We start from the raw sequence: 18,435 nt of genomic DNA, 5'->3' as shown, positions 1-18,435 counted from the left end.
CTGTGGTGGTATTGTCCTGTGATGCAGGTCTAGGGTCTTGATCTTTCCTTTGCCAAAGATTCTAAGATTCTATGTGCTTCCCTAGATGATTTGTTGAGGGTTATACTTAAATCCACATTAAAATCTCCCCAGAAAAACACACACAGATCTGTGTGTTCCCAGGTGTCCTCTCATTCTTGCTGCCTTTCACCACTGTATTCTCCTGTTGCTTTCCTGTGCATGATATGGGATTAGTGTGCATAGCCTTAGACTCATTAAAGTGTGTTTGTGCCCCAGATACATGAGCTGGTAAACTTGCAGGAAATTTGTGGACTAAAGGTATATAAAGGAAAATTTTATGTTTTATTTTTATTTCATCATCAAACAGAGTATTATACATGTTTATTTATCATACATTAATTTGGCCTTTGTTGATCCATCAGCTACCAGAGATGGCAAGTGAGAAACCTTTCAGTGGTTACCTCAGAAGTGTTTCTGTTTCTCAGTTCAGATTTAAGTATCAAACCCACTTGCAAAATCTTTATAAATCAGACACAAATAGTTTTGATGCATTTGAAGGAAATAAATTTCACAGCAGTACCTTCTTTGTAATAGGGAAATTGCAGTATTCTAAGGAAAGAAAATATCCTTCCTAAGGCAATATATTTAAAATACCTAATAATAATATTATAATGATGATGATGATGCCAGGATGACATCTTGTACAGTAAAAATTTTTCAGTGTAATATTCAGATTTCAAATAATTGAAAAAAGGGCAAGATATCACCAGAAGTACTGGACTCACTGGAAAAAAAATAGTTTTCTCTTTGTTTTCTTTTCTTTCCTATCCCAGTAAGTCAAGTTCTACTTTTCTTTTCCCTATTCTAAGGGATGTAAGTGCAGCTCACTTGGCATCTCTGTGGAGTTAACAAAAGGGAACTGAGAGCAGAATGAGACCAAATGTCTGTGTAAGTATTGACCATTTTAAATAAGAGCTAAGGGTTTATGGCAGCAGTGTGGTTTTGAAAAAGTGGTTGCAGAAATAATCCAACAGTCCCCAGGACACAAACAAGGACAAATATCCAGAGAAACAGCCTGTCCACTACCATGGCAACATACTTCCAATCTTCAATGACCTGGAAGAAAAAGCCAATTAAAGATATTAGAAATTTGTCATATTCTTTTGGTCTTCTTCTTGTTAATGCTGAGTTTTTGTTTATCAAAAGAAAAGAGATCTCAAGGTTCAGGGAATAAACTGGCTTTAGGCTTGGTAAGGGATTTTTCTCCTACAACTCATCTGAGCAGTGGAGAAAAATACAGTAAATATTTCTTAGCTTTTTTGGATACAACAGATACTGAGTGTGGTTGCCTGGTGTGGTGCCATCCCTGAAGGACCCATACTATAATCCAATTAAGGAATTTCTTTAATTTTAGTTTGTAAATTCTATTAATCTCAGTAGGCAAAAATAGATGGTGTTTATTGCTGTTAAACAAGGTTAGCTTCAGAGTTCTTTTCTTATCAGGAGTCATCTTATTCATGGGGCTTAATGCATATTAATACTGTTGCTTTTATTAAAATCCCTTTTTGCCCTGCATGTGTTGTCTGTGAGAGTCATGGCCTTAGATTCTGTCTCAGACTGAAGTGACTAATTGGACTATTATTGTAAAGGGGAAATATATCAATCTTCATTTGCATCTCAGGAATAATATTTCCTCTCATTGATTCTAGTTACACATGGGATGTCCTCACATCAGTGACTTTATCATCCTTGTCAGTTGAATCATGTCCAATATTAGAATATTACATATTTTTCCTTTGGTGCACACTTTTAATTCCCACTGCTGCTAATGGGAATTGAATGCTTCTGCAGTCAGACCATATAAATGTACATGAACAGCTGTTATCAGACCTCTGTGATAATGGAAGGAAGCAGAGAATAAAGTTATGAATATAGAAAATTATATGTAATATCACAGGACCCTATGTGAAAAGCAGTAAGTAGATTTTCAATATATAAAATGCTCTTGAAAATTTTTCTTACTATCAGGTAAAAGCTTTGTAGATCCTTTAGTGTGCAACACATCCTTGCAAGAATTTCTGAGCTATTAGAAAACCTTTTCCTGCACTCTGAAGTCAGCTTCTGTTCAGTCAGTTTCAATGTTTACAAGCTCATGTCTAATGTTAATAGCTGAACTTCTTTATTTATATTGACAGTAATTTCAGTTAATAGAAAACATGAGCTACTCAGCAGCATGCTCCTCTAGGGATTTCTGCAGGATCAGAAACCAGACTTTATTTAATTGGCTTGGCTGAGGGAGGGGAAGCACAAGAGGAATAGACAACCTGGAGTTCTCACTGGGGTCTGGATTAGAGAGAGGACAATGGTAGGTATGAGGATGATTTTGTCCCAACTGTGGGTGCTTGTTTAAAAAAAAACCTGTGACCCACCAGAGTTTTCCAAGCATTACTCACAGAGTGCTTCTATCAGCTCTATTGTGTAGCTAGTGGTCTGTGAGTAGGGCAGGGGAATAGAGCAGCAGCAGCAGCAGCAGCACTGCTTAAATGAATGAGTCTGGTATATATATAAATAACTCAAATGAAAGTAAAAACCTCTGCTGAGATTTTTAATCCTACCCATGGTGTCTGCCATATACAGACAGGTGTCTTAGCCCAGAGAGAGTGTTTGCAGAGGCCTTCTACCAATTTTGCTGAATTTTCCTGCTGTGCTCAGGTAAATAAATGCCTGAGCTGCAGGTATGTTGTTTCTGGTTAACTTCCCCTGGCCGTAGGTCTATTCACAGTCTTACTGATTCACAACGGTGAAAAATATTCTATTTCTAACCTGGAACTGAATATAGTTTTCTTCCTCTGCCAGTCACCACTTGAACGTGACAATGAAACTTTTTTAAGAGTGTTTCATGACTTACTGGGCAGTCAGCAAACTCTTTTTGTATAAATAGCCATGTTATTTATCAGAATATTTGCAGTTACCAAATTGCTGCTCATTAATGGCATAAATTACTTCCTCTAATGAGCTATATCTAGAATCTCTCTAAAATCTTTACAACATCTAGAATCTCTCTAAAATCTTTACAATAGCTAGAGAGTTCAAATATGCTTTCTGAGGAACAGGATGTTACAGAGGAGGACAGGAGATGAAGTTTGGACAGGGATTTCTCATTTTTACTTACACTCTGGTCGTTGTCATCGCTTTTCATGTGCTCTGCTATAAAACTGACTCCATCAATTGCTTCTTGCACTTCAGGAGAAAATGTCGTGCCTGTTCTTAACCTAAAATCTCGATGACTGCTGACATTGTCAAGTGTCTCAGAAACTTTCATACCATATCTTTTGGCAGAAGCTGTATTCAGAAAATAGGTAGAGTTCTTGTAGAAGTCAGATGGCTCCATACAAGGATTCTCTGCTTTTGTCTTTTTGCAGTTGCATGGCTTTTGCTGTGGAGAATTATTTTCTGGACGCTTCATGAACAGATAGGCTGGGAGTCTTTCAAGGAAAACCAGCTTTACCCAGGGGGGCATAGTGTGAGTACTTGGAGATCTGTGGTGGACATTGAGCACACAGACACTGGTAACTATTGAGAAGGTCACCAGCACCATTGTAAACATGAGATACTTCCCAATCAGTGGAACATCTAGAGATGTTGGAGGGACAATTTTGGAGATCAGCAGCAAGAACACAGTCAAGGCAAGCAACACAGATATGCATAAGGTCATTTTTTCACCACAGTCTGAAGGCAAGTAGAATACTAGGATGGCTAAGGATGTAATTAGCACACAGGGAATGATAAGATTGATGGTATAAAAAAGTGGTTTCCTTTTAATAATGAAGTCGTATGTCACATCGACATAATTGGGGTCCAGAGGATTTACAGTTCTTCTTCCTGGGAGTGCGACAATGTCCCACTCTCCACTTGGGGTGAAGTCATCCATGCTTGCCATGGAAGTCTTAAGCACCATATCAATTTCTGTGTGGTCGTATGTCCAGGACCGGAACTTCAGGGTGCAGTTTTGTTGGTCAAATGGGAAATGCTTCACCTCAATCTTGCAGGCACTCTTGTAAATGGCTGGTGGCAGCCAGCGAATGCTTCCATTGTTCTTTACAATGGCATTTGTGTACAGCGAGACTTCGTACGTGCCATCCGCACTAACGGGAGGAGAAGAGAGAGGGGAGAAAGTGATAAAGCACTAGGAGGAAAAACATAGATCAAAACAGAAAAGGAATGACATTCTTGGTCGTGTGGACCCCAGTTGTTCCAAGAATCAAAGTTTAGTAATACATTTATTCTGAAATCTATGCTGTTGGGAGCTATAACTTGATAGGCAGATCGATGTATGCATTTCTCCCAGTCAAATAGTCGATTTTTGGTCCAATACTTACAGAAAAAAAAAGTTATAAAATTATTATTAAATACCAAATACACACCTCTGTTTCATCCAAAGAAATTGATGTATTTTGTTAATGTTTGCTCAAGTAATTAAAGCTTCCTGCATCTCTGAAGGCTGAGTAAAAATGAGATCATGCCATGTGAAAACAGAGGTACCTTTGATCTGGAACATATCCATGCTAAGAACACAAAGCATCACCCCCGAATTACAAGAAAATAAGGATGAGCAGCATTAGTTAGAAATGCAGGGAGAGTGGAGGCAGAGGAAATGTAATTATATGGGTTATAATTTATTGCGTCACTCCATTTAATGTTTACTTATTACAAAACAGATAAGCCATGGCATTCTTAGTGCCCACAAATAATCTTGGCTTTGTATCTCTTCCAACTGCTGAACTTCCACCAGAGGAGTCTTCTATATTATGATGGTTTCTTTAACTCAGGGAGAAGATCATTATCTGTCAGTAGTATCTTCTCCTGCCCAAAAGTCTGGGCAAACAAGGTAGGGCTGTTTAAGCCATTAAGTATCCCGAGGTTGTATTCATGTTTGTTGACAAGGCACCATGGAAAATAGTGCTATTTCAGTGCTAAGGGTGATGGGGTTTTTTTCCTAAGCAAGGAAATGCTACAAATATCTAAGGCTTGGCATATGTATCTGAATCAGTTAGGTTTGGCTCTGGAAAGGGCTCACCTGGGTGAGGCAATGAGTACTGGCACCGAGCTGAGACTTTTGCAGTTAATTCATGCAGACAGTGAAACAACCAGATGCAGGAGTGAGTGGCTACAGCCACTAATAGGGGTTGTTAGTTCATTGCCAATAAAAGAGCTATTTTTTTTAGAAATTAATTGTATCTTAGTTCTGACATATCTGTACTCCCTGAGTTAGCTTTGCTGTCGTGCCATGCCGTGTGCTGGGCAGACTCCTGGGCTGGGAATATGTGAGTTCTGGTGCTGACTGCCCTGTCTCAGTTGTGGGAAGAGGCTGGGCTGCAGTCTCAGAGCTCTCTGCACAGGTCACAGACAGAGCTGTGGGCATAGGGACATGCTTTGTGTTTTCCTGAGCACCTTGAACTGAATGATGCCTGTGAAACTCTGCTCCAGCAGCAGGAAAGTACGTGTAACTGTCCTTAAGATAAAATTCAATTGAGGCTTTGTACTAATGTAGAAATCCAATACAGTGAGGCTTGTTCCTGTGCATTTAAAAAACCTTTTGAAACTATTCCTTTCTATTTCTACAAACTATTAAATGGTATCACTTGGCCAGTAGCAAAAAGAAGCAGAGAGCAGAGTCACAATTTACCACAATAAGCTTTGAGCAGGCAGAGTACATCCTAATCCACTGGCTGAATTATTTTGTGACTAATACATTAGTTTAGTGTTCATCAAATCTGGTTTCCAGTAGTAGGATTCCAAGGACTTAACTCTGTTATATATAAACTTCCTGGGTTTCCCATCTGTATATGTTCATAAATCATCATGTGTTCATGAATTCATTGGTTTTCAAAGTATTATAAAAGCAGACATTTTGATTATTAAAAAAACTCAAACATTTATCATCCACTTCAAGGTTTTGCTAGAGTCTTAAACCAAAGTAAAAGAAAATTGTCAGCTAGCTGTTTTTTTGAAAGAGGAACTGAAAGATCATATTTTTCTATGAACTATAAAGCAACAGGGTCAAATGGTGACAGATTTATTATGTATTCACAGAATAGATTTTTTCATTGCTTTATCAAAATGGAATACAATTTGGTTTTCTACACGACTATGAACACCTGGAGTTATGGTATGTGTGAACTTTGTAACAGCTTTATGTCCTGGGGTCTGTGGTAGAAGGAGACAAAACTGTATCTTAGACCCTAAGATGTCTGATAGGATTCCAGATGTCTTCTTGCAACTGGATTTATACCTACAATTCATTCTTTCCATACAGTCTATTTTCAAATGAATCTCAGTTGTAAGCCTTGTCATGGATCCTCTGCTGTGACTGCTCACGCTGCAGACATCTTCCAGCTCTGCTGGGATTTCTTTAAGCAGAGTGCAGATGTTACTAAAATTATCTTTAAGCCAGTAGCCCAGACAGATACACTTGCTACTATCTAAAAGTGACAAAATTCAGTTTTAAAATTTTACCAGACCTACTTTGTTGTTTGTGATGTTTGTTCCTTGATTAAAATTTTATTCATTGTTTGCATAAACTACACCAGTTTTACTTACTTATTGTAAAGCACAATATCTGGCAACCAGATGTGTTTTGCAGGTATTCTCAGCTTATTTATTCCTTCATAGTCAGAGGGTTTCCAAGCCAGTCGATAATCAATCCACTCCTAAGAGAAGAATTGTAGAGTAGTGATGGGAGTGTCCAGACCAGCACTAACAAAACAATCATGTGATGGAGTGAAAGCAGTCACATTTGTGGTTTGCAAGGGCCATTTCTATGTTGGTTTGTTACCTGGTTCAGCCAGACATTCGTAGTCATGATCTGCTCCCGTTCATTCTGCAGGGAAAAATGGAGACAAAAACTGGCCTCTAAAATGTTTCACTTTATTGCAGTAATAAGATTTATTCCGTGGATTTTTGAGCATTATTTTATCTAGTGTATTTCAAGACAGATGTTTCTCTGAGGTAAGATGGCCAGGCTTGTGCACATACTGATGATAAATAGCAACCCCATAAATACAGAATTCCAAATGCCTTTTAACAACAATAGTTATGGCAGGAGTCAGTGTAGTTATTTGGAAACAATGACCACCACCTTGCTGTTTTCCTCCCCCACCCCCCTTCTCCACCTTTGATTTGAAACAGAAAGGACATTTGACCATTGGGGAGGCCTACATGAGGTTGTGTGAGGTTGGTGTAAAGTTTGCCATGTAATCTCTCAGCTGGCAGGCTCTGCTTCATGAACTGCTGTCTCTGGACAGCAGTCCAGAAGAGAAACCTCCCTGTAGAAGATCTGTCAGGAGGATTTCTGCAAGAAAATGAGTTAATTCTCTGATCCTGAAGATGCTTGAGATTGTTGGAGCCTAAAAGATGCCTAATTTTGTTCTTCTTGAAGAGTGAGACTATAGAGGGATAGGGACAGAACTGTGCTAGTCTTGATCCTTGCCCATTCATCCACTTGTTTAGGTTGTTGATCACCTCTGAGGCCTCTGGAGGAAGACACCTCCCTTTTTATGCCCAGAATCTGCAGTCTGGAGGGACACTGTGTTCATGGTGGTAGTGCAGGATGTACAGAGGCATGTCTGTGTCCAGATGGAGTTCCCCAGGAGAGAGAGAACACTTAACTAGAATCATCTGCTATACATGGCATTGAATCCTGTGTGTATACATATATACATCTATGTCTATCTATATACAATATACAGTCTACATTTGTATGTGAAACTTCAGCTGTTTGTACAGTTTCCCTTTTGTTCCAACAGAGTCTCTCTCATTTCCAATTGAATTTCAGGACATAAATTTATGTCTCTAAAAGTTTGCAGTAGTCCAGTCACTAGCCCTTATACAAATTCTGATAGTGAGGCAGTCATCTGTATCTTCTTTGACATCCAGGGAGAGAGCAGCAGAGCTGAAAGCCCCAGTTCAGGAAATTATTCCCACTTACATGCTGGCTCTCCTTCCCACTAATTAATGTTAGCATCTCTTAGTAATTATGTTTTTATACCTTGGAATAACTGTCAAACACATACTAACCTTGTGGGTGAAAATGTCTTTTAGACCCACTGAAGTAGTTTTTATCGAACATGAAGATTGGATTAACCATGTTAAGCTATTCCAGCCAGAATTATTTGTGGTTTTCTTTTCAACATTCCAGTGTTCTTTATTGGTATTCCTGGTATGTCACGTGGTTTGGATGTGGCTTTGTCACTTGTTTTCAGGCCACTGAACCACTTCAGTAGAAGATGGATTAGCATTCCACTGATGGTGGATGGTGTGCACATTGCTGGTGTGCACAGTCCAGGATGGGTCCTGACCTGGGGTAACTTACAGTAACTGTACTGAAATTGGTGGAATGATTTTGAATTTTAGCTAGATGGAATTCTATTGGATGAAGATCTGGCCCCAGTCCTTCAATGCCTAGGCATAAACTGATTTCCCCATTGTAGGTCCATTGTGAAAACCAGTTAATTACATGTATGGACTCTGCCTATTAGTGTTACACAAATGAGGAAAGAGCAGAGATGTAGCAGTACCAGTATAACTATTACTTAGACTGCTGTGCAGGTGGTATTGAATGTAAAGGCACAGCCTAATTTGAACTTACCACACTGATAAGCTGTGCCAAGGAAACCTGCAGCTCTATGGATACCAGCTGGGAGGAGTTGACAGCTGGCCGAATTAACTTATTGTATCTGTCAGGACTCAGTAGGTGGTTCATTAATTTTTCTTCAGCATCTGCTGCCATGCTTCCTGTAAAGCATCACAAAACAGGATTATAGGAGGGAGACTAAAGTGACATGATGTAGGGGGTCACAGAATACCTATGCATCAGATCATCTTTGGGAAATAATGACAGCTTTTGATTTTCTAAAGACTGTAGGTTTATGTGAACAGGAGGATATGTGCTTGCATTGATATCTGTTCTGCTGAAGTTGACTGTCTTTTGCAGAGCACAGATCAAAGTAGATCAATCAGAACCCTTTTGGGGTTTTTTGCAATAAAATGTGAAGCTGAAATTGGTAGATACTTTTAGGATTTCACTCAGAAATAGAAATTGGGAGACAACCACCCTCTAAATAGCAGGGGAAGAATTATTCTATGATCCAAGGGGAGGGGTCCAGCTGTGACTTCTCTCTAGTGCTGTAGGTGACAGAGTTGCAGGTAGACATACAAATTTAAAGATTCTGATTTAGAGAAAACCAACTGTAGGAGGCATAAAAGATTTTTTAATGAGTGGGGACTCTCTGGTAGCTAGTGATGTTTCTGTTTCAAAATTTGAAAACTCAATGCAGTGTGTTAGGCTTATTTTATGTGGAAGTAGAACATGATTTGTGGACTAGCACAAATATTGTAAATCTTTGATTACCAAAGCTGAAGTCCAGTGACTACAAAATATAGTATCTACAGGTTACTGTCAAACAAGCCTGAACGTTCCCTGTGGAGCAGAGCAGCTTCTGGCACAACCCCAGGGTTGTTTATTCTGTTCTCATGTTCTTTGTGTGCTTTTTAAAGTCATCCCAGTGGACTTTTCAAACCACTGTTGACCACCTGACAATACTGATGAGCAAGGTTCTCATAATCCTGCCAACAGAACTGAGCCAGACACTGTGCTGTGTCTTGGGCAGTTCTGTGTTGTGATGCTGATGAAATTACAGTGTTAGTGAAAGCAGGTTCCAATGCAATTGAGAGAATGACTCTTCCATAGAAAAGGTCACCTAATTCACCTCTAGATTTTGCAGAAATGAGGGTAGTGTCCTTACAGCATACTTGCTTCATTATTTCCCAGAGCAATTCCACCCAGTAAAAGACATTGACCATGCAAGTGTTTTAAATTTGTGGTACATTAATTTCTTCTGGGGGTTTTTATGTTGTAGCATATCCATGAAATCTGGGGAAAGGCAGACACCAAAAAGCCAGGATTAAATAAGCAAAGTTTGTGTGCATGTCTATAATGTGCCACATTTCCTTGTGAACTGGGCTGCAAGCTGCTAGGCTGAACAAGTCTCTATTGAAACTTGAAATTCTTCTGAATCCAACTCAGGGTAAAAAAATAACCTAAGACCTTCTGATTTCTGATCCAGTGAGAAAGTGGAGTGAGGTAAAAGGAAAGATTATCAAACAGAGATTTCATATCTAAGAACAACTTTTACAAGCTCTGTGGAAAGATTGAGGTAAACACCAGGCTTGATTTAATTCTTGTAAGACCAGCATGGCCTGGTAGCCCAAATTTTTCATCTATACTTAACTATAAAATTGTTCTTCAGAACAGACTTTTCAAATACTTTCCAAGGCATTTGGGAAAACAAATTTGGATGAATGTATCTGTGTTTGTTGGGTCAGTTTGCTTTTTGATTCACACTTGCTTTGTACCTCCCTGCAAGTCATTATAAAAGCCCTATACCACATGATATTTTAATATGACATTTATTCTCAATGCAAGGTGCCTAATCAAAAGCTTATCAAGCTAGAGCTATGCTGAATCTTTCTAAGCTTTAGATTCTGGGGTGGATTTTGGGGTATAGCAATCAAGGAAAAGCTAGATTTGATACTGTAAAGAAAAGAGGGCCATGTTCTAGGAATGAATCTTCTTGTGGTTAAAGGATAGTTTAGAAGTCCTGTGGTAGTTCAAGAGAGAATCCTTGTTAAGGTTATTTTATTTGGTGGAGTTTTATGTGGGAATTTTTTGTAGTAGATATTTTTTAGTAGACATTCCCACTTTTGCATATGTAAGTGATGTAAGCACATGGCTGTAATTCAAATATAAATAAATTGTCAGTTGGTTTGTTTCATTCAGTTGTCACTGAATACTGTTAGCAAAGATGTGAGTTCTTGTTTGAATTGTTAACTATGTTTTCACTGCATTTCTGCCTTGTCTGTGAATATTCCAGCATAGAGAGTATTTGTTAAAGAGACAGTAAGAAGTAGGAACTGTAGAATATTTGCAGAAAGTTAATTCTGGATTTGTAATTAGTTTTTACTCTGAAACATGCATTTAGCATCACAATCATCTGGTCTGCAAATCCAAACGTACTGTGGGGTCTGCATGTCTGATGAGAACAGCTCAGATTTCCAGGTACTGACTGTTAATAAACTCTATGAAGATTCATGGCAAGCCAGGACTTTAATTATAAAAAAAAAAAACATTTATTCAATGAATCCCTTTGAGAAATTATTACCTTTACTTAGTGAAGGCATTCCTTCATTAGGGATAATCCTTTATAAAATTGCTATTCCATTTCAGCCTTTGTAACTTAGTAATCAGAAATAAAGGGGCTACTCTGTCACCTCGCTCAGAAGCCTGTATCACCACTAGATGTCAGCCCTGCAGTGTTTTAAAACTTGTTAAAACCAATCTCTCTGTGAATACTGGGGAAAAGGAGTGTTTCTTGTCTAATTTTTATAGTCTACTTTCCATTAACAATCTAGCAGATTGCACTAATGATAAGTAAACCAGATGGCACTTAATGAGAACAAAATTACCAGGCATCCAGTTTCATCTTTATGTGCATTGTGTGTCAGTAGCCAGGCCTCTAAAACTTCTCCTTTTTTCTCTCAGGGTTGGAAGAAATGGAAGTGCAGTTTCCCCCACAAAATGTTTCTTTTCCTATTAGCAGTAATCACCAGAGATGTTGCAGAGGGTAGACTGAAGCTTTTAGACAAATGATTTTAACAGCAATGATCAAGCAATCATAATTTGGGAGTGGAGTATATTTGTGTACTGAAAGCAATAATAAATAAAGCCCATTGGGGTGGATCCTGAGCTGGGGAAATTATTTTAGCTTCACTGAACATGCTACACGTCTGCTCTGTGACAAGGAGAGCAATTGCCACATAACTTGCAGTGCATTCCTCAGTAAGTTTGTTTTCTCTGTGGGACTATGAGCATTAAAAAAAAAAAAATTGCACCAAGATGCTTCCAATTTCACAGCAGAAGAAATTAAACCATGGACTTCATTCACTCTGCTGTGGAGACTTTCCTTTTTACATTGTCTAATTTAAATACATAAAATGAAATAACTAGACATCCTGTGTTATGCTGTTTGATTTCACTGTAATGACAGATTTGTTGGAGTGATTTTCACAGAAAAGAATAAGAAGCAATAGTGAAAGATTCAGGCAAGTTTGCTGTTATCACTGTCTACATTTCAAAATTTAACATGACATTATTTCTAGTGTTTCTCTGAATTCAGTAATAATTACTATTTCTGTAATAAATGTTGAAATAGTATTTGTTTGGAAGTAACATTGTAGCATGTGTTACCATTTTTGTAGTTTACTGTCTCACTAGTGACACACCAAGTTCTCATCTGTAATTAATAAGGAGCAAGTAAGAAGCAGCAATGAAACAGTCCCATTATCTTCTCTGAAATTACTTCATAATGTTGTTACTTCTCAACATACTCTCAAAAAAAAAGATTTTCATATCCTCCTAGAAGAACACATGCTGATTTGGAATGCATATTGTTCCAATGGAAGTAGCAGTGAATTTACTGTATTTTAAAGACTTCTCATTTTTGCACTGCAATTAATGCAAATAAAAAAGAAAATACTCATGGGTTTAGAAGTGTATAATTAAAAAATCTAAAGCAGCCCCTTCCTCTCCTTTTGTTACAAAGCAGATGTTTTCTGAAGTTGCCTTTCAGAGAAGGAAGAAACAAAAGAAGTGTGGAATGAATAGGTAATAATGGGAAGTGTGTGATCTGATCTTGGTTCAGTTTCAGCCAGTTTCTCTGAGAGCACTTCAGTGGAGCCTCTCCATGGGAATAAGCTCCCATGCTAAATTCACTATTTCATGCTGCTGTCAGGCTGTTTGTGTTGGCTAAAACATATCCAAGAAATCCTGACAGACTGAGGGAAATGTTCTTGCATAAAAAGCATAAATATATGCTTTTTGTAGCATATATTTATGTATGACAACTTAATCTATACTGTTTCCATTCTAGTTAAAAAAATTAGGAATTATAAATTTTGCAAAATACAGGAACTTGAGAAAATAATAGTAGAGGGATGAGATCTGTCAATTTATGGATCATGTCATGGTTCATTTTTTCACCTTCAGCACAATATCTGCTTTTCCTATCACAGATGATCCTGGGAGCATCTAAAGCGATATTATTTAGTCATTATCATTTTCATCTCCTACAGTTATGTAATTTTATATTCAACCTAACTGCCTGTCCATATCCATCGGAGTGCATGTCCTGATACCAAACAAACCCAAAACAACACTGAAATAACCAATTTTATACATCCTCTTAAAGTCAGCAGCCTCCCAAGGTGATAGTTACGGAGCTCATGTCACTGTCCTACCTCGTACCCCCCAAAAGCTCTCACTGTTGTGAAACTGATGAAAAAGAAAAGGTCACTTACCGTTCAGACAAAAGGAGCCCACTACAAAGAGAACGAGGGTGTGCATTTTCCCCATGGCAGTAAGAAGATGTGGATTACTGTTCTTCAGCTTAGACAGCTGGCAATAGGCTCTGTTGGCAGGGATGCACAGGGAAGAGATGTAAAAGCAAACCTGAATCTTGGAGGTATGAAATGCCTGGAAAGAGACAGACAGTAGGACCTGACAGAAGCGTTCTGCAAAGTGGAATTTTCGTGAGCATAGTGGTCCCTCCCCCTTTGCAGCTGTTTAAAGAGCTTTGTAAAGAAGAAAAGCAAATAAGAAGAGTGAACATAATGTGATAACGTTGCAAAAGAGGAAATGAAAGAGCAAGCTAAGAGACATGATGTTCAAAACATAACTGCTTAATTCTTGCTACTAGATAACATTTAAAAGGCTTTCTGATTAATGAGTGCAGTGGGTGGGAATAGCTGTGTGGGAAGAGCTGGTTATAACTTTGTGCCATAAAACCTTTTAGTGTCAATAAATTATAGCCCCAGCAGAGGGTTATTTTCTGGGTCAAGAGAGAAAGTTTATTACCTACTGCCAACCCTTTTCCACTCCAAGGCCCACACGTCTGATCTCTTTAAACCAGAGCTCCAAAAACTTTTTGGCAGCACCAAGAGAGGAACAGAAAATATGTTGTCGTTAACATCTGATAGGATTTTTAAAAGAAAGCTAAAGCAATCTGTGGTGAAGTAACAGTAGGGATAAAGACACTTCAGAGGAGCATTAGAGAAATTCTACAGAATTCATCTTCTAGAGCTGAAGGGCTTAGCAGACTGTAGAGTGTCATGTGTTTTGGTACTTGCTATGGGAAGATGTGTGTGGAAGGAGGGGGAAAGAAGATCTTATGTGCCCTTTGCAAGCACTGTAGGACAGGCTGAAGTCCATGGTTTAAAAAAAAACTCCAAACCAAATTTGATTCCCTGTAAATTCTAAACTTTTCTATACATACATGTAATCAATTTTGTTTAGAGGTACATTTATTGTATTTATGCTATGCAAATGTCTTTTCAGGTGATGAAAAGTTCTGTGGACTATAGAGTGGAATTGATAGTTGATGACTTATGTGTACTCAAAAAAAATTCTCAGCGCACCAATTTCTCCCCAAAAGCAAATTTTCCTTCTGCCAACCCAGCCTCTGTGTTTTTGCAGTGGTTGTAGAAGGAACAGATGTGTGGCCCCTGAAGCCACTGTGTTTGTACCATTTTATGCTGTTTGGTACTTTTAGCTGAGTAGCAGTTCAGGGTATAACAAAACAGGCTGGGATTGCTTCACCAAAGCAGTGGGACCTGACAGAGCCAAAGGGTCACAGACCATGCCCCGATTGCTTGGGTTGTCCTGCTGAGGCTGAGGTGGAAGGGAGGAATTACCACAACTGGTTTTCATATTCCTTCCTTTGCCATCCACTTGCATTCATTCATTCTGACAGAGCACTCAAGCTCTTCCTTCATCACTCTGTGCTCTGCAATTGTTTTCCCCACAGTGATGCTGCAGCATTCCATTTGTTCATTAAGTTGAGGTCCCGAGATGAAAAGCGTTTTTAGCAGACATTAGCGTATGTGATATCGTGGATTTGCATGTTAATGCACTGTGAAAGGGTGGCTATGGCAGGCAGGGAGCCATCCACTGAACTGGCTGGGGGTTTTTGCTGGTACTGTGATGCTTGGCATAGGGTATTAGAGCTCCTAGATGCATGAGGAATGCAAGATGTTCAAGTGTCCAGGGAAACTGGCAGTCCCCTTCTGTGGATTTATCATGGTGATTTCCAGCTGCTGTTTGTATTAGGAAAGAACCAGTCAGAAATGCTGGAGCTTTCAAAGTGGAAGCAGCCAAGGGTAGAGCAGGCTTCCATAATGACACAAGTACAGGTACAGGGAGTTTGCTGCAAAAATAATTGCTTCTGGGTGGAATGGCACAGTTAGTTTCCAATAGCTGTGATGCTGAAATGAATTTTCAGAAAACATAGAACTGACTTAATGTTGCACTGACAGAACAGCTGTCACTTTCTGATTGAAAATTGTTATAGAAAATGTTAACTAATAGCAATTTTTTTTTTTTTTCCTAGCCCCTTATAAGTGTGAAGTTAATGATATCTGCCAAAGTCCTGGATCATGTCATTAGCAGCAAGGCTTATGTTGCTTTCTGTTCAGTTCAAAAATGGAACTTTTTACAGGTAACTTCTGCAAATACCCAGAGGGTTCTGCAGGTAAAATCCTGGTTTTCCCTACTCACCACTACTGAGATGAGCTCATTTGAACAGCTGTACTGGAACTAACATTTTGCATTCCTGGAATTTTTTCTTTACAACTGCACTTGCTTTACAACCGAACTTTCTTTACAACTACACAACTCTCCTATTAGAGAAGTGGGATGCCTCAGTCGTTCTGGGGCTAATGTTTTTGGGTTAAATTGTATTGCTGTTGCTTCATTTCACATTGCTGTAGTGTTGCCCAATTTAAGATCTGCAAGGCAAACCAAAACTGTGGCTCTGTAGTTCCAGTAACTGTCAGCTGGATGAGCTTAGCTGTGTCCTCACAACTGTTAGTAGAAATTAGTGGGAAGGGCATGGGTATGTGGAACATTTAGTCTGCTGTAATCTAAAGCTTTGGAATTTAGTAAGCTTTTTTTGGATTAGTAGATGCTTTATACTGGAGAACTAGTTTTCATTCAGAGGCTTACTCTACAGTGATGGGCTGTGTCTATGTGGGTAATCATGTCATAAAGTTGTTTCCTACAACATTTCTGCAGCTGCATTTGCCTTTCCTGATGGGTTCTAACCAATTTGTACAGGTATTTGTAATAGCTGTCTTCAGCCAAGGCCTGAACATTAAACACCATTAAGCTTTTGCAAAGGGCAGTGCAAAACAGCTGTGGATGATACCGAATTATCAGGTAAATAACACTCCTTTAGAGTTTCAAATGATAATACTATATGTTATTGCATCAGAATTTGCTCCAAACCCCCAAAATCTTCCAGAGAATTGCCACTCATAGCACTGGGACAATGTTAATAACAGGAATGACTCGGTAGCAATGGATGTGATTCCAGTTTTTGTGGTTAAAATACAAATTATCATGGAGAAATGAAAAGCCACCTTTCTTCTCTGGATTATGCCTGATGGCAGACAAAGTCATTCCTGGAATAACAGTGCTTTCATTTTCTGGTTGATTTTGGAAGTTGTCACCATGTGCTTTGTGAGCTACAGGAGTGTTGTGTTTGTAGAGTAATAGGCAATAATATTAAATATTAAAATAATTAATATTAAATAATATTAAAGCTTCTTACACTCACTGATTACCTTCAACATCTTTAACCTTTGAAGTGCACAAGTGTAACAAGTCCAGAGAGCTCTCTAAGGCAGCATAGAAGCATCAGCTTCTATGGTTAGCTTCTATGGAGGTGGTTATGCTATTTTGGAGTTGATATTTTTGTTAGTCTTCTTTTGCTTCCTCTTACTTGCCTTGAGATTTATTGCACAAAAACCTGTTGAGTGCCCAATATGACTGGCAAACAGTCGTGCATTCTTTAAAAACACTGGAAGCTGTAGCCCTTCTTGCAATGCCTATATTTTGTATAAATTTAATAAAAAGGGATTAAACATCTGCATTTCCTTGGCAATATCAATGTGTTCTATATGCAGCATAAGCATTTTTGTGTGCTCTTACTTTCTGAGGTAAAAACTCTAAATGTAGATTCTAGGAGTAGGAAACAATTTCTTAAGTTTGTCTATCTTGCCACATTATTCTAACTAAGAAACTGTGCTTGTTTATCTGCCAAATCAGTGTAATTGCTGTGCATTTTCCAGCTTTGATGGAACAACAGAGTGCATTACATCTCTTGGTAAAGGCCCATTTGTAAGATTTTAGTATTCACAGTGTTTTCTAGATTCTAGAATTGCCCATTTTAATCTTCATCACTTTCTTTATTATCAAACAAAGCCTAAGAATCACTTACTAAGGATTTATTTCCAGCTTTATTTCCAGCTTTTTCAGTATTTACACCTTTCTACTGAAATATATGGAAAGCTCTATAGCAAAAACCTAAAGCAAAAAACTGTTTATCATGGGTGTCAAAAATGAAAATGCATATAACATTGTTGTGAAATAAAACATCATTATCCCAAGAGTAAAGAGTAAGCAGCCTGTGCCAAGGCAAATGCACAGTCAACTATGCAGATTGAAATTTTAGTACCATCTACTACTGTGTTTTCTGCAGTAATTGGCAAGCTATTGAGAAAAGCTCTACTGTCTACCAAAAGTAGATGCTATGAATAAATCAAAGATGATATTTTCAAGCAGTTGTGGAATTTAATGTTGCAGGGCCAGACCTGCAGATCTGCTTGGACTGTAGAGTGATGTGAGTTTTATCCATGAGCTTGGCAAATTTTGTACTGGCCAGGCGTGTGCTAGAAGGGTCACTTTAAAAATTATTTTGCTTCTCAAGATGCCTCTCTATCCTGCAGGATGTTCATAGCAATAGATAAGTACATATCTGGTCATCTGGAAAATCAGCAGTGCTGTGGTGCAGAACACATTCACTGCAAGACTGTGAAGAGTTTTACTTGAATTCTAACCATTGCTCTTCAGTGAGACAGTGTCCACTGCTACCTCCTCCCTTGCTTTCATGTTGGGCCCATGCCAGGATAGTAATGGCTCTTCTGTACACTGGGCTTTTAGGATGAGACACTGGCATTTGTGCATTAATCTCCTGCTACTGAGATCACTTGTGTGCCAGAAAAAAAATATACTCTCAACTGTTTATGGCACAGTGCAAAGGTTTCTCTCTTGCACTCATGGTGGAGGGAATCATAACTTCTGTATCTGCACATCCCTTCAAATGGAGAAGGAGAAGAAGAGTGAAGGACAACTGTACTGTTTGAGCTTGACCTCTTTTATTTAGAACTGCTGCTTTTCAAAAAGAGAAAATTGAAAAAGTGCAATAAAAAAGAGGGCTTTAGGATACAAGACTGAGAGCCAAAAGACATGGGCTTTGTTCTCAG

At 38.6% G+C, this 18,435-nt stretch overlaps 1 protein-coding gene across 1 annotated transcript; it reads right to left on the bottom strand.

Annotated features, from left to right (window-relative positions):
* Positions 1-323: 323 nt before the first annotated feature.
* On the bottom strand, positions 324-13,764 carry CHRNB4 (cholinergic receptor nicotinic beta 4 subunit). Its single transcript, XM_015639293.2, has 6 exons — positions 13,414-13,764; positions 8,648-8,793; positions 6,836-6,880; positions 6,601-6,710; positions 3,173-4,145; positions 324-1,116 (listed from the first exon to the last, which is right to left on the bottom strand). The coding sequence occupies exons 1-6, from the start codon at positions 13,466-13,468 to the stop codon at positions 976-978; spliced, it is 1,470 nt and encodes a 489-aa protein (XP_015494779.1). The 5' UTR covers positions 13,469-13,764; the 3' UTR covers positions 324-975.
* Positions 13,765-18,435: the final 4,671 nt, after the last annotated feature.

The sequence above is a fragment of the Parus major genome, chromosome 10 (assembly GCF_001522545.3).
Source record: "Parus major isolate Abel chromosome 10, Parus_major1.1, whole genome shotgun sequence".
In the NCBI taxonomy this organism is placed as follows: domain Eukaryota; kingdom Metazoa; phylum Chordata; class Aves; order Passeriformes; family Paridae; genus Parus; species Parus major.
Note: the sequence above shows the minus strand (reverse complement) of the source record. Positions and strands in the feature narration are given on the sequence as shown.

Excerpts from the sequence above, each read along its gene's own strand:
- CHRNB4 (XM_015639293.2), bottom strand. The coding sequence starts at position 13,468 with ATGGGGAAAATGCACACCCTCGTTCTCTTTGTAGTGGGCTCCTTTTGT. Across the intron at positions 8,794-13,413 it reads GGGCTCCTTTTGTCTGAACG|GAAGCATGGCAGCAGATGCT; the intron begins GTAAGTGACCTT and ends GATGCTTTACAG. Across the intron at positions 6,881-8,647 it reads TGGCACAGCTTATCAGTGTG|AATGAACGGGAGCAGATCAT; the intron begins GTAAGTTCAAAT and ends TTTTCCCTGCAG.